Source organism: Hippoglossus hippoglossus, chromosome 6, assembly GCF_009819705.1.
Source record: "Hippoglossus hippoglossus isolate fHipHip1 chromosome 6, fHipHip1.pri, whole genome shotgun sequence".
Lineage (NCBI taxonomy): Eukaryota > Metazoa > Chordata > Actinopteri > Pleuronectiformes > Pleuronectidae > Hippoglossus > Hippoglossus hippoglossus.
In genome coordinates this window covers 1,670,172-1,683,543 of record NC_047156.1, presented here as the reverse complement: position 1 = coordinate 1,683,543, position 13,372 = coordinate 1,670,172, and the positions used below count along the sequence as shown (strand labels likewise).

The 13,372-nt window shown below is 43.6% G+C and overlaps 3 protein-coding genes across 3 annotated transcripts; all 3 read left to right on the top strand.

Annotated features, from left to right (window-relative positions):
- The first annotated feature begins 4,352 nt into the window (after positions 1-4,352).
- On the top strand, positions 4,353-5,622 carry LOC117763632. Its single transcript, XM_034588903.1, has 4 exons — positions 4,353-4,394; positions 4,486-4,544; positions 4,613-4,671; positions 4,766-5,622. Exons 2-4 carry the CDS (start codon positions 4,540-4,542, stop codon positions 5,500-5,502), a joined length of 801 nt encoding a protein of 266 aa, XP_034444794.1. The 5' UTR covers positions 4,353-4,394; positions 4,486-4,539; the 3' UTR covers positions 5,503-5,622.
- A 2,313-nt stretch (positions 5,623-7,935) lies between these two features.
- LOC117763137 lies at positions 7,936-9,081 on the top strand. The gene is made up of 4 exons (XM_034588046.1): positions 7,936-7,977; positions 8,069-8,127; positions 8,196-8,254; positions 8,345-9,081. The coding sequence occupies exons 2-4, from the start codon at positions 8,123-8,125 to the stop codon at positions 9,079-9,081; spliced, it is 801 nt and encodes a 266-aa protein (XP_034443937.1). The 5' UTR covers positions 7,936-7,977; positions 8,069-8,122.
- Positions 9,082-11,499: 2,418 nt separating this feature from the next.
- On the top strand, positions 11,500-12,660 carry LOC117763136. Its single transcript, XM_034588045.1, has 4 exons — positions 11,500-11,556; positions 11,648-11,706; positions 11,775-11,833; positions 11,924-12,660. Exons 2-4 carry the CDS (start codon positions 11,702-11,704, stop codon positions 12,658-12,660), a joined length of 801 nt encoding a protein of 266 aa, XP_034443936.1. The 5' UTR covers positions 11,500-11,556; positions 11,648-11,701.
- Positions 12,661-13,372: the final 712 nt, after the last annotated feature.

Genomic DNA, 13,372 nt, shown 5'->3' with positions numbered 1-13,372 from the left:
AACCCACGCACTTTGCATACGTACAGGGTCACATCCACCGTGGAGAGGTTCCAGAACATCGATGCATGGCAGGGAGGTGCAATAGGTAGCAGCTGCTGTTTTTGTGGCAAGAATAAAGTTCTTTGCCTGTAATTGAGCAAGCATTTAAAATGAAAATTGAGTATCGTCAGAAGAATCATCTGTGCTGTCAGTGTCCAGGTAGGGAGGGATGGGGAATAAGTTACGGATCAAGGGGACCTGAATCACTACTCTTGTGTCTAGTCAAATTTGCATGTGCTGGATGGTTCTGAGAGGACACTGTAGGAAAAGAGGAGTTTGTTAGATCATCAGAGACTTTTACAGGAGTGTGTCTAGACAAAATAATGGGCAAAACAATAATCAAGGAAATCATGGATAACACGCATATTGAGCCTCTGAGGCCACACAACCCTGGATGTCGAAATGGATGCCATGGCCGTGGCCTGTCCGTCGTCTCAGTTGTCAGGCAGATTTCTTCTGTGTTGTGGCAGAACGCTCGTGTGGTTAATCATACAACACTCTCGGTGCTTCTCAACCTGTGGAAGTATCAGTGTGTGTGCTTTGAGTTGAAGGCGTCAGCTGGTCAGATGGAGCTGGTACTCGTTTGCAGTGGCTGGCGTGGATCCAGGTGGCTCTTTCAGCAACTTTCACTGCTGTGTGGGTTGTGAGCAGTACCTGGTAGGGCCCTTGCCACCTGCGTGAGCGCCAGTTCTTTCTCCGGAAGTCTTTGACCACCACGAAGTCGCCTGGCTGGAGGTTGTGAAGCAGTTCAGTAGCTGGATGAGGAAGGGAGAATGCCACCTGTTTCCTGATGTCTGAAAGAGAAGAAGTCAGGTTAGAGAAATAGGACAACATATCATGATCACACAAGTCTGTGGATGGAAGCGGAGAAGACGCAGGATCCACACCAATGTGGGGTTCGTTTTCTCATCATGTACATCAGCACCAGAGGCAGGACTTTTGTCCATGCGAGACCTGTGCCTTCACAGCACTTTGCAAGTTTAGTTTTGAGTGTGCCGTTCTCTCGTTCCACAGTTGCACCACTGGCTGGATGATGTGCACAGTGTCTGCCGTTGTCACTGGAAATTCTGCTAGGAATTCCCCATCGTGGAATAACAATAACAATGCAAAATGGCAGACGGAAGATCTGTGATGAGACCGTGGTGTGCTATCTTTTTACCAGAAGATGCGATGAGCTCTGCTGCCTGGGCTGAGAGGTGATGAGGAAGAGAACTCTAGAGGAGAACTTCGTTATCTGAACAAACAGAAAAACCAACACAGTTAGTACCAGAGACAGGGTCACGTGAGGCGGACCCATCGACATACAGAATCAAGTCAGAGTTAGAAAGAGGTTCGTCAGAGAGGTCAGGTCGTGGGGAACACTGGACTTGAAGTTCAGCCACACAGTTGTGTTCTTCCCCGTCATCCGGAAGCGGAAGAAGCGTGGCTGGGTTCAAAGTTGAACAGCGTTTCACTGTGATGCTGGGCATGTCAAGAAGAACAGTGTGATACCGCAACCAGCGAGCAGCAGAGAGATGTGAGGTCTTCTGTTCTGTAAGAATGAGAGACACAGCATGAGGAACAAGGAGTATCAAGTCAGACTAACCTACTATGTCTCGTGAGACAAGGACAGCTTTTTCACAGGCGGCCACTGCACGCAAACAACGTGGAAGGCCAGCTGCCACCGGATCAATTTCGGCGGAGAAGTAGGCGACAGGGCGATATTTGTCACCATGAGACTGAAGGAGGACAGAAGTCATGCAGCGGTCTCTCTCCACAGCCTGAACAAAAGGTTTGTCAGGGTTAGGGAGAGCAAGAGTGGGAGATTGCTGCAGCGTCTTCTTCAGTGTGACAAATGCCTCGACTGCCTCTGGAGTCCAAACGACATGTTCGTGAGGAGTGAGTGATTTGCCATGGTACAGAGCACCTAAAGGGGCTTCAAGAAGAGCAAAGTCAGGAATGAACGTTCTACAGAAAGAGCATGTGCCGATGAATGACGTGAGTTGTTTCTTCTTCAAGGGTTTAGGCATGTTAACAATAGCTTCTACTCTCTTATCAGACAGGGATTTGCCATCTTTGGTGACGACATGACCCAGAAACGTGACAGTTTGTTGAACAAACTAGTTTGCTGAGGCTGACTTTATGGCCCTCACGAGCCAGATGTCTCAGCAAAGCGATCGTATTTGTTTCACATTGCTCCTGTGTGGGACTGGCAATTAGTAGATCATCAACATACTGCAAGAGAGCTGAACCCGGAGTGAGGATGAGGGGTTCAAGACTGTTCCTGAGAGCCTGATTGTATAATGATGGAGACTCACAGTAGCCTTGACACAGGCGTGTGAACGTGTAGGCCTTGTTTTCAAAATTAAAAGCTAACCAGTACTGGCTGTCGCTGTGGACAGGAACACTAAAAAAAGCATTGGATAAGTCTACAACCGAAAACCACGCTGCATTAGACGGAATTTGGGAAAGCAGCGTGTATGGGTCGGGAACAATATGCGATCGAGCAATTACAGCATCATTCACAGCCTTCAGATCCTGCACAAACCGCCACTCAGTAGTTGACCTTTGTCTCTGATCTTCTTAACTGGGAACAGTGGAGTGCGGACCGGTGAATCAGGGCAGGGGACAATTACACCAGCCTGCAAAAAGGATTCAAAAACAGGGCGTATCCCCTCCACTGCATTCTGTCTGAGTGGATATTGTTGTCGGGTTCAAATATTCAACGTAGGCTGCTGACCACTGAGTTTGCGGAAGCAGGAGCCACAGTCAGATATACACAAAAGTAATGACACAATACAAGCAGCAGGAAAACAAAAGGAAACTATGGTCATAAAATATCTAATGAGACGAGTCAAACAGTGAAAGGTGAAGGGAAGTTAACTCGTTCAGGCAAATACCAGCAGGATGCAACTAAACTTAGAACTTTACCAAGATAAAACTAAGCAGGGAAACATGTTGTATACACAAAACAATCTGTGTATTAACACTTGAATCCCAACTTGGACACAAACAGTCAGGAGAGGACAAAACTCTAGTTTCCTTCACCAGGCTCCATGGAAGTTGGTGAAGTGAGGCCAGAAACATCTTCTCTGCTTAAACACACAAGTTGCATATGTTCAATAATGAAGCCTCATGTTGAAGCGTTTCTCTAAATCGAGTCAATGTGCTGGGAGCGGATGGACTGGTTTGAGAAAGGACCCTGGTTACACCACCTTAACTGACATAACTCCCCAAATTAATTCTATTAAGAACAATTGTTTTTCATCACTTTTAAATTATTGTAATAATGAAGGTTTCAGTTACACTTGTATTTGCTGTCAAATACTCAAATCTATTAAATGTAAGTCAGTGATTTTTAAATTTAAAGCTTTTAATTTCATCTGAGCCGTGGACTGAATGTGCAGGAGAACAGGAGTAATGACAAATAAACAAATATTCACATAAAGGTAATGTACTGATAAAGTGAAGGTCAGCAGCAACGTAGGGCTGACTGGGAGACTGGGAAGACTGGGAGACTGGGAAGACTCCTGGATTATAATGTCCAATCCCTTATTTGTTTATATTTCCTTTTCTTTTAAATGTAATTATAACGTCTTCTCATGTTTCTTAAAATCTGTTCTCTTCTTATTTGAATAACATTAAATACAAAGTTTGATCTATATTTTATGTAAAGCACTTTTGCGAGCTGCATTTCTTGTATGAAAGGTGCAATAAAAATAAAGTTTATTATCATTAATATCATCCCAGGAGGATATTATTCCATACGAGACAGGAAACACTTATTGTACAATAAAAATGTATTTACACAGGTAGCGTTCACCCATGACAGGTCGCCAGCCCGTCACTAACTTCAGTCTATGTATCGTCGGATTCAAATCCATGACCCTCCTTGCTGTGAGGCTGACCACTGTACCACCGTGCCGCCTTGCAATGTGGTGCCTGAAATCAAAAGTTGGATGAAATCACTAACAAACTCTAAAGAAAAGGAGCAGGTGAGTTTATGTTCTGTTTCCTCCAGTTTATTCCTGAAGCACAGAACAAACATCCGTACGAAGGTGAATTTAATGATAGACATCTTGGTGTGAGCCAAAGAGTCATAGCATGAAGTCATCAGTTCAGAAATGTCCTTTAACACAGCTGATGATGATTTCAATATGTGGGTTCTGTGTTGACGACTCGAGTATCAGCTCCTCTGCAGACGAGCCCCATGTTTCCTCTGTAACGAGCTTAACGAGTCGCTCCCTGGTGTTTACAGCTGTTACCACTGAGCGATCAGTCCCTGCTGCACTGCTGACCATATAAAAGCAGCTCTGACCTCATGAGGATGATGCTCCAGACACGGTCCTGTTTAGAAGCTGCTCACTGGACACCAGGTATCAAAAGGGTTTCTACTACTTCTGATATGTGTTGTTATGGCTGCCACATCACTGATGGCTGAAACGTTCCCATGTTATGTCTGTGCAGGGTCTTTGGCAGAATCCAGCTTGTAACAGTGTCCTGAATTTACTCAGCAGCAGAATGAAGTAAGTAAAATACTCTCTAAAAATATTATGTTAGAAACATGTGATCTAAAACTAAAATGTTTCTACAGGGTGATCTGGATTTCCCTTCTTCTCATTGGACACGTTATCTGTGGACCTGTGAGAATGGGTAAGAACCTTTTTTTTTTAATCAATATTACGTATTTGTGAGCAACTTTAATCTGCTTTAAACTAGTTTCTCGACAAATCTCGTTTCTGCTCAGGCCCTAGATCAGGTAATGCTGACCTGAGATCAGGTAATGCTGACCCAAGATTCAGGCAGCTGCCGCGTTCTGGGTACTGGTACGGTGGCGTTGGGGGGAATTCTGGCAGTGACGGCAGCTCCCCTCTACCAAGTCAACTCAACCCAAGCTACGCCAGAGAAGTTCCTGCTCAAGATGCTGGCAGTTTCAGTGGCAGGCAAGATTTCTACAGCACCACCACCAAGACGGATGAGCTTGATGATGGTAATCAAGGAGATGTCAGCGGCCCTGAGTATAGTCAATATGGAGGTTCTGAAGCATATGCTCCAGGTAACTATTATGGTGGTGAACCTGCAGGAAGTGAGTCTTATGCAGCCTATGAGTATGACCCTGCTGCTTCAGCTGACAACGATGGCAGGTCCGACGGTGAATATCCAGAACGCCAGCCTGTCGAGACTCGAGATGACGACTCCATCGCTGACGCTGAAGCTGAAGCTGAAGCTCTGTTAAACCAAGACTCTAATGCTGCCGTCGAAGCTGCTAGGAACCCTGAGCTAGTCTTCAGTGACGTGTCGGATCTGGAGCCAGTTTACTCCTTCAGCTCTCGTTCTAAATACGAACGAGGAAGAGCCGTGTTCTCTCAAAGCCGTTACACCCCAGGAGAGCCTGCTGCTCTTCCTCCATTGCCCATGAGCAGAGTCCCTAGACTGTCTGTGCAGAGCCGCCCTGCTGACCCTCCAGCCAAAGGTGGGGTGTAAATATTCTGTTCAGACGCCTCTTGATCTGTCTATGCAGTCTCTTAACTTTTGTCTTTACCTTCCAGTTGTCCAGGGTTGACTGTCTCACTGCTGCCAACCTGATATCAATAAAGTGACTTTAAAAACAGATGTCTTGAACATTATTCTGTCTTCATTTTTAAAGTTGGGTTCCATGGTGGACATGTTGTGGATCCTGCCTCAGAAGATGCTAGTTTGTTTTGGGTGTAAGGTAGTGTGATGGAAATTCCTCTTGAGATATGAAATTCTCAGACTGGAGTTGCCTTTGAGTCTTTATAATAAACTCTGCAGAGGTTACACAACAAGCACGGGTGCTCAAAATGGAACTGGCTGCAAGTTCACAAAAGCCAGAACTTATACAAAGAGGCGTTTCATAAAACATAATATGAAGAAAGACATGAGATCATCTGTGTCTGTCCGTCCGCTGTAGCAGTTGGAAGAAAAACATCACCAAATAAGGGCATGCACCTTGTTGATCAAGGTCATAGCAGTGAGACACTGCCAAATAAGGGTTCCATCCTGTCAGGTAGACAGTATCACAGCAGTGAGACACCTGGTCAGGGGGATTTCCACTACAGTGAACTTGCAAGAAAGGTTTGAGCTCTGCTGACAGGTTGATGGTTCCAGCTACCGACCGGAGCTACAGAGAAGGACATGGAGGTGTATTGGCAGATGGAGATTAAAAGGTTCAATCAAAATGGCAGAATAAATCTTACAATTGTCAGTTGTGGTCGTAGCGACAGAACGAAGCGGGTTCAAATATTCAACGTAGGCTGCTGACCACTGAGTTTGAGGGAGCAGGAGCCACAGTCAGATATACACAAAAACATAATGAAGACCCAATACGAGCAGCAGGAAAACAAAAGGAAACTATGGTCATAAAATATCTAATGAGACAAGTCAGAAACAGTAAAAGGTGAAGGGAAGTTAACTCTTTCAGGCGTCACTGTCAGTGCAGGAAATACCAGCAGGATGCAACTAAACTTTTTTTAATCTAATTTAACTACCAAGATAAAACTAAGCAGGGAAACATGTTGTATACACAAAACAATCTGTGTATTAACACTTGAATCCCAACTTGGACACAAACAGTCAGGAGAGGACAAAACTCTAGTTTCCTTCACCAGGCTCCATGGAAGTTGGTGAAGTGAGGCCAGAAACATCTTCTCTGCTTAAACACACAAGTTGCATATGTTCAATAATGAAGCCTCATGTTGAAGCGTTTCTCTAAATCGAGTCAATGTGCTGGGAGCGGATGGACTGGTTTGAGAAAGGACCCTGGTTACACCACCTTAACTGACATAACTCCCCAAATTAATTCTATTAAGAACAATTGTTTTTCATCACTTTTAAATTATTGTAATAATGAAGGTTTCAGTTACACTTGTATTTGCTGTCAAATACTCAAATGTATTAAATGTAAGTCAGTGATTTTTAAATTTAAAGCTTTTAATTTCATCTGAGCCGTGGACTGAATGTGCAGGAGAACAGGAGTAATGACAAATAAACAAATATTCACATAAAGGTAATGTGCTGATAAAGTGAAGGTCAGCAGCAACGTAGGGCTGACTGGGAGACTGGGAAGACTGGGAGACTGGGAAGACTCCTGGATTATAATGTCCAATCCCTTATTTGTTTATATTTTGATTTCCTTTTCTTTTAAATGTAATTTTAACGTCTTATGTTTCTTAAAATCTGTTCTCTTCTTATTTGAATTAAATAAAAAATAAAAAGTTTGAACTATATTTTATGTAAAGCACTTTTGCGAGCTGCATTTCTTGTATGAAAGGTGCTATAAAAATAAAGTTTATTATTATTAATATCATCCCAGGAGGATATTATTCCATACGAGACAGGAAACACTTATTGTACTATAAAAATGTATTTACACAGGTAGCGTTCACCCATGACAGGTCGCCAGCCCGTCACTAACTTCAGTCTATGTATCGTCGGATTCAAATCCATGACCCTCCTTGCTGTGAGGCTGACCACTGTACCACCGTGCCGCCTTGCAATGTGGTGCCTGAAATCAAAAGTTGGATGAAATCACTAACAAACTCTAAAGAAAAGGAGCAGGTGAGTTTATGTTCTGTTTCCTCCAGTTTATTCCTGAAGCACAGAACAAACATCCGTACGAAGGTGAATTTAATGATAGACATCTTGGTGTGAGCCAAAGAGTCATAGCATGAAGTCATCAGTTCAGAAATGTCCTTTAACACAGCTGATGATGATTTCAATATGTGGGTTCTGTGTTGACGACTCGAGTATCAGCTCCTCTGCAGACGAGCCCCATGTTTCCTCTGTAACGAGCTTAACGAGTCGCTCCCTGGTGTTTACAGCTGTTACCACTGAGCGATCAGTCCCTGCTGCACTGCTGACCATATAAAAGCAGCTCTGACCTCATGAGGATGATGCTCCAGACACGGTCCTGTTTAGAAGCTGCTCACTGGACACCAGGTATCAAAAGGTTTTCTACTACTTCTGATATGTGTTGTTATGGCTGCCACATCACTGATGGCTGAAACGTTCCCATGTTATGTCTGTGCAGGGTCTTTGGCAGAATCCAGCTTGTAACAGTGTCCTGAATTTACTCAGCAGCAGAATGAAGTAAGTAAAATACTCTCTAAAAATATTATGTTAGAAACATGTGATCTAAAACTAAAATGTTTCTACAGGGTGATCTGGATTTCCCTTCTTCTCATTGGACACGTTATCTGTGGACCTGTGAGAATGGGTAAGAACCTTTTTTAATCAATATTACGTATTTGTGAGCAACTTTAATCTGCTTTAAACTAGTTTCTCGACAAATCTCGTTTCTGCTCAGGCCCTAGATCAGGTAATGCTGACCTGAGATCAGGTAATGCTGACCCAAGATTCAGGCAGCTGCCGCGTTCTGGGTACTGGTACGGTGGCGTTGGGGGGAATTCTGGCAGTGACGGCAGCTCCCCTCTACCAAGTCAACTCAACCCAAGCTACGCCAGAGAAGTTCCTGCTCAAGATGCTGGCAGTTTCAGTGGCAGGCAAGATTTCTACAGCACCACCACCAAGACGGATGAGCTTGATGATGGTAATCAAGGAGATGTCAGCGGCCCTGAGTATAGTCAATATGGAGGTTCTGAAGCATATGCTCCAGGTAACTATTATGGTGGTGAACCTGCAGGAAGTGAGTCTTATGCAGCCTATGAGTATGACCCTGCTGCTTCAGCTGACAACGATGGCAGGTCCGACGGTGAATATCCAGAACGCCAGCCTGTCGAGACTCGAGATGACGACTCCATCGCTGACGCTGAAGCTGAAGCTGAAGCTCTGTTAAACCAAGACTCTGATGCTGCCGTCGAAGCTGCTAGGAACCCTGAGCTAGTCTTCAGTGACGTGTCGGATCTGGAGCCAGTTTACTCCTTCAGCTCTCGTTCTAAATACGAACGAGGAAGAGCCGTGTTCTCTCAAAGCCGTTACACCCCAGGAGAGCCTGCTGCTCTTCCTCCATTGCCCATGAGCAGAGTCCCTAGACTGTCTGTGCAGAGCCGCCCTGCTGACCCTCCAGCCAAAGGTGGGGTGTAAATATTCTGTTCAGACGCCTCTTGATCTGTCTATGCAGTCTCTTAACTTTTGTCTTTACCTTCCAGTTGTCCAGGGTTGACTGTCTCACTGCTGCCAACCTGATATCAATAAAGTGACTTTAAAAACAGATGTCTTGAACATTATTCTGTCTTCATTTTTAAAGTTGGGTTCCATGGTGGACATGTTGTGGATCCTGCCTCAGAAGATGCTAGTTTGTTTTGGGTGTAAGGTAGTGTGATGGAAATTCCTCTTGAGATATGAAATTCTCAGACTGGAGTTGCCTTTGAGTCTTTATAATAAACTCTGCAGAGGTTACACAACAAGCACGGGTGCTCAAAATGGAACTGGCTGCAAGTTCACAAAAGCCAGAACTTATACAAAGAGGCGTTTCATAAAACATAATATGAAGAAAGACATGAGATCATCTGTGTCTGTCCGTCCGCTGTAGCAGTTGGAAGAAAAACATCACCAAATAAGGGCATGCACCTTGTTGATCAAGGTCATAGCAGTGAGACACTGCCAAATAAGGGTTCCATCCTGTCAGGTAGACAGTATCACAGCAGTGAGACACCTGGTCAGGGGGATTTCCACTACAGTGAACTTGCAAGAAAGGTTTGAGCTCTGCTGACAGGTTGATGGTTCCAGCTACCGACCGGAGCTACAGAGAAGGACATGGAGGTGTATTGGCAGATGGAGATTAAAAGGTTCAATCAAAATGGCAGAATAAATCTTACAATTGTCAGTTGTGGTCGTAGCGACAGAACGAAGCGGGTTCAAATATTCAACGTAGGCTGCTGACCACTGAGTTTGAGGGAGCAGGAGCCACAGTCAGATATACACAAAAACATAATGAAGACCCAATACGAGCAGCAGGAAAACAAAAGGAAACTATGGTCATAAAATATCTAATGAGACAAGTCAGAAACAGTAAAAGGTGAAGGGAAGTTAACTCTTTCAGGCGTCACTGTCAGTGCAGGAAATACCAGCAGGATGCAACTAAACTTTTTTTAATCTAATTTAACTACCAAGATAAAACTAAGCAGGGAAACATGTTGTATACACAAAACAATCTGTGTATTAACACTTGAATCCCAACTTGGACACAAACAGTCAGGAGAGGACAAAACTCTAGTTTCCTTCACCAGGCTCCATGGAAGTTGGTGAAGTGAGGCCAGAAACATCTTCTCTGCTTAAACACACAAGTTGCATATGTTCAATAATGAAGCCTCATGTTGAAGCGTTTCTCTAAATCGAGTCAATGTGCTGGGAGCGGATGGACTGGTTTGAGAAAGGACCCTGGTTACACCACCTTAACTGACATAACTCCCCAAATTAATTCTATTAAGAACAATTGTTTTTCATCACTTTTAAATTATTGTAATAATGAAGGTTTCAGTTACACTTGTATTTGCTGTCAAATACTCAAATGTATTAAATGTAAGTCAGTGATTTTTAAATTTAAAGCTTTTAATTTCATCTGAGCCGTGGACTGAATGTGCAGGAGAACAGGAGTAATGACAAATAAACAAATATTCACATAAAGGTAATGTGCTGATAAAGTGAAGGTCAGCAGCAACGTAGGGCTGACTGGGAGACTGGGAAGACTGGGAGACTGGGAAGACTCCTGGATTATAATGTCCAATCCCTTATTTGTTTATATTTTGATTTCCTTTTCTTTTAAATGTAATTTTAACGTCTTATGTTTCTTAAAATCTGTTCTCTTCTTATTTGAATTAAATAAAAAATAAAAAGTTTGAACTATATTTTATGTAAAGCACTTTTGCGAGCTGCATTTCTTGTATGAAAGGTGCTATAAAAATAAAGTTTATTATTATTAATATCATCCCAGGAGGATATTATTCCATACGAGACAGGAAACACTTATTGTACTATAAAAATGTATTTACACAGGTAGCGTTCACCCATGACAGGTCGCCAGCCCGTCACTAACTTCAGTCTATGTATCGTCGGATTCAAATCCATGACCCTCCTTGCTGTGAGGCTGACCACTGTACCACCGTGCCGCCTTGCAATGTGGTGCCTGAAATCAAAAGTTGGATGAAATCACTAACAAACTCTAAAGAAAAGGAGCAGGTGAGTTTATGTTCTGTTTCCTCCAGTTTATTCCTGAAGCACAGAACAAACATCCGTACGAAGGTGAATTTAATGATAGACATCTTGGTGTGAGCCAAAGAGTCATAGCATGAAGTCATCAGTTCAGAAATGTCCTTTAACACAGCTGATGATGATTTCAATATGTGGGTTCTGTGTTGACGACTCGAGTATCAGCTCCTCTGCAGACGAGCCCCATGTTTCCTCTGTAACGAGCTTAACGAGTCGCTCCCTGGTGTTTACAGCTGTTACCACTGAGCGATCAGTCCCTGCTGCACTGCTGACCATATAAAAGCAGCTCTGACCTCATGAGGATGATGCTCCAGACACGGTCCTGTTTAGAAGCTGCTCACTGGACACCAGGTATCAAAAGGTTTTCTACTACTTCTGATATGTGTTGTTATGGCTGCCACATCACTGATGGCTGAAACGTTCCCATGTTATGTCTGTGCAGGGTCTTTGGCAGAATCCAGCTTGTAACAGTGTCCTGAATTTACTCAGCAGCAGAATGAAGTAAGTAAAATACTCTCTAAAAATATTATGTTAGAAACATGTGATCTAAAACTAAAATGTTTCTACAGGGTGATCTGGATTTCCCTTCTTCTCATTGGACACGTTATCTGTGGACCTGTGAGAATGGGTAAGAACCTTTTTTAATCAATATTACGTATTTGTGAGCAACTTTAATCTGCTTTAAACTAGTTTCTCGACAAATCTCGTTTCTGCTCAGGCCCTAGATCAGGTAATGCTGACCTGAGATCAGGTAATGCTGACCCAAGATTCAGGCAGCTGCCGCGTTCTGGGTACTGGTACGGTGGCGTTGGGGGGAATTCTGGCAGTGACGGCAGCTCCCCTCTACCAAGTCAACTCAACCCAAGCTACGCCAGAGAAGTTCCTGCTCAAGATGCTGGCAGTTTCAGTGGCAGGCAAGATTTCTACAGCACCACCACCAAGACGGATGAGCTTGATGATGGTAATCAAGGAGATGTCAGCGGCCCTGAGTATAGTCAATATGGAGGTTCTGAAGCATATGCTCCAGGTAACTATTATGGTGGTGAACCTGCAGGAAGTGAGTCTTATGCAGCCTATGAGTATGACCCTGCTGCTTCAGCTGACAACGATGGCAGGTCCGACGGTGAATATCCACAACGCCAGCCTGTCGAGACTCGAGATGACGACTCCATCGCTGACGCTGAAGCTGAAGCTGAAGCTCTGGTCAACCACTACTCTAATGCTGCCGTCGAAGCTGCTAGGAACCCTGAGTCTGTCTTCAGCGACGTGTCGGATCTGGAGCCAGTTTACTCCTTCAGCTTTCGTTCTAAATACAAACGAGGAAGAGCCGTGTTCTCTCAAAGCCGTTACACCCCAGGAGAGCCTGCTGCTCTTCCTCCATTGCCCATGAGCAGAGTCCTTAGACTGTCTGTGCAGAGCCGCCCTGCTGACCCTCCAGCCAAAGGTGGGGTGTAAATATTCTGTTCAGACGCCTCTTGATCTGTCTATGCAGTCTCTTAACTTTTGTCTTTACCTTCCAGTTGTCCAGGGTTGACCGTCTCACTGCTGCCTCTACCACATCAAGATCGATGTAAACTCCTCAGTATCTTCTACATTCTCCATCTGCCTTCTACCGGTTGACTCACTTGTCTTTACCTTGCAGGTCTCGGGTGTTTGTTGCAGATCTGATGTGAATAAATGGTTTTAAACTAAAAAGCTGTTTCCTGCAGAATTTGTTGAAGTTTAGTAAAACTGTTGACTACTTTAATTTCTTTGATTCTTAAGGGCAGTTTTAATATTTTAAGTTATTAAAAACGACACTGTCTAGTTAAACAGCCATGGATTAGTTTATATAAAATGCTGCATAGCCATGATGGACAGCATTTTGCTGAACATCCTACTTAAAAAATATAACATTCAGAGACCTGTTAATATTCTTAATTATTAATCGTAATTTCAAATGCAGCCCTGATAAGTTAACACAAGGTCAATAGTTTTCTGATATGTGAACATAACATAAAATTTGACAAATCTAGATGTTTTGGTCTGAATTTAACTTTTCATGAAGACGTTGCAAAGGGAAAGATAAATGTCCGACAAACTTTCACAAAAATAAAAGGTGAAATAACAATTTTCTTCAACACTCTGCCTCGGTCACTTGTCTTTCAATCACCTTATTCTTAAAATA

Excerpts from the sequence above, each read along its gene's own strand:
- LOC117763632 (XM_034588903.1), top strand. Across the intron at positions 4,672-4,765 it reads CTGTGGACCTGTGAGAATGG|GCCCTAGATCAGGTAATGCT; the intron begins GTAAGAACCTTT and ends GTTTCTGCTCAG.
- LOC117763137 (XM_034588046.1), top strand. Across the intron at positions 8,255-8,344 it reads CTGTGGACCTGTGAGAATGG|GCCCTAGATCAGGTAATGCT; the intron begins GTAAGAACCTTT and ends GTTTCTGCTCAG.
- LOC117763136 (XM_034588045.1), top strand. Across the intron at positions 11,834-11,923 it reads CTGTGGACCTGTGAGAATGG|GCCCTAGATCAGGTAATGCT; the intron begins GTAAGAACCTTT and ends GTTTCTGCTCAG.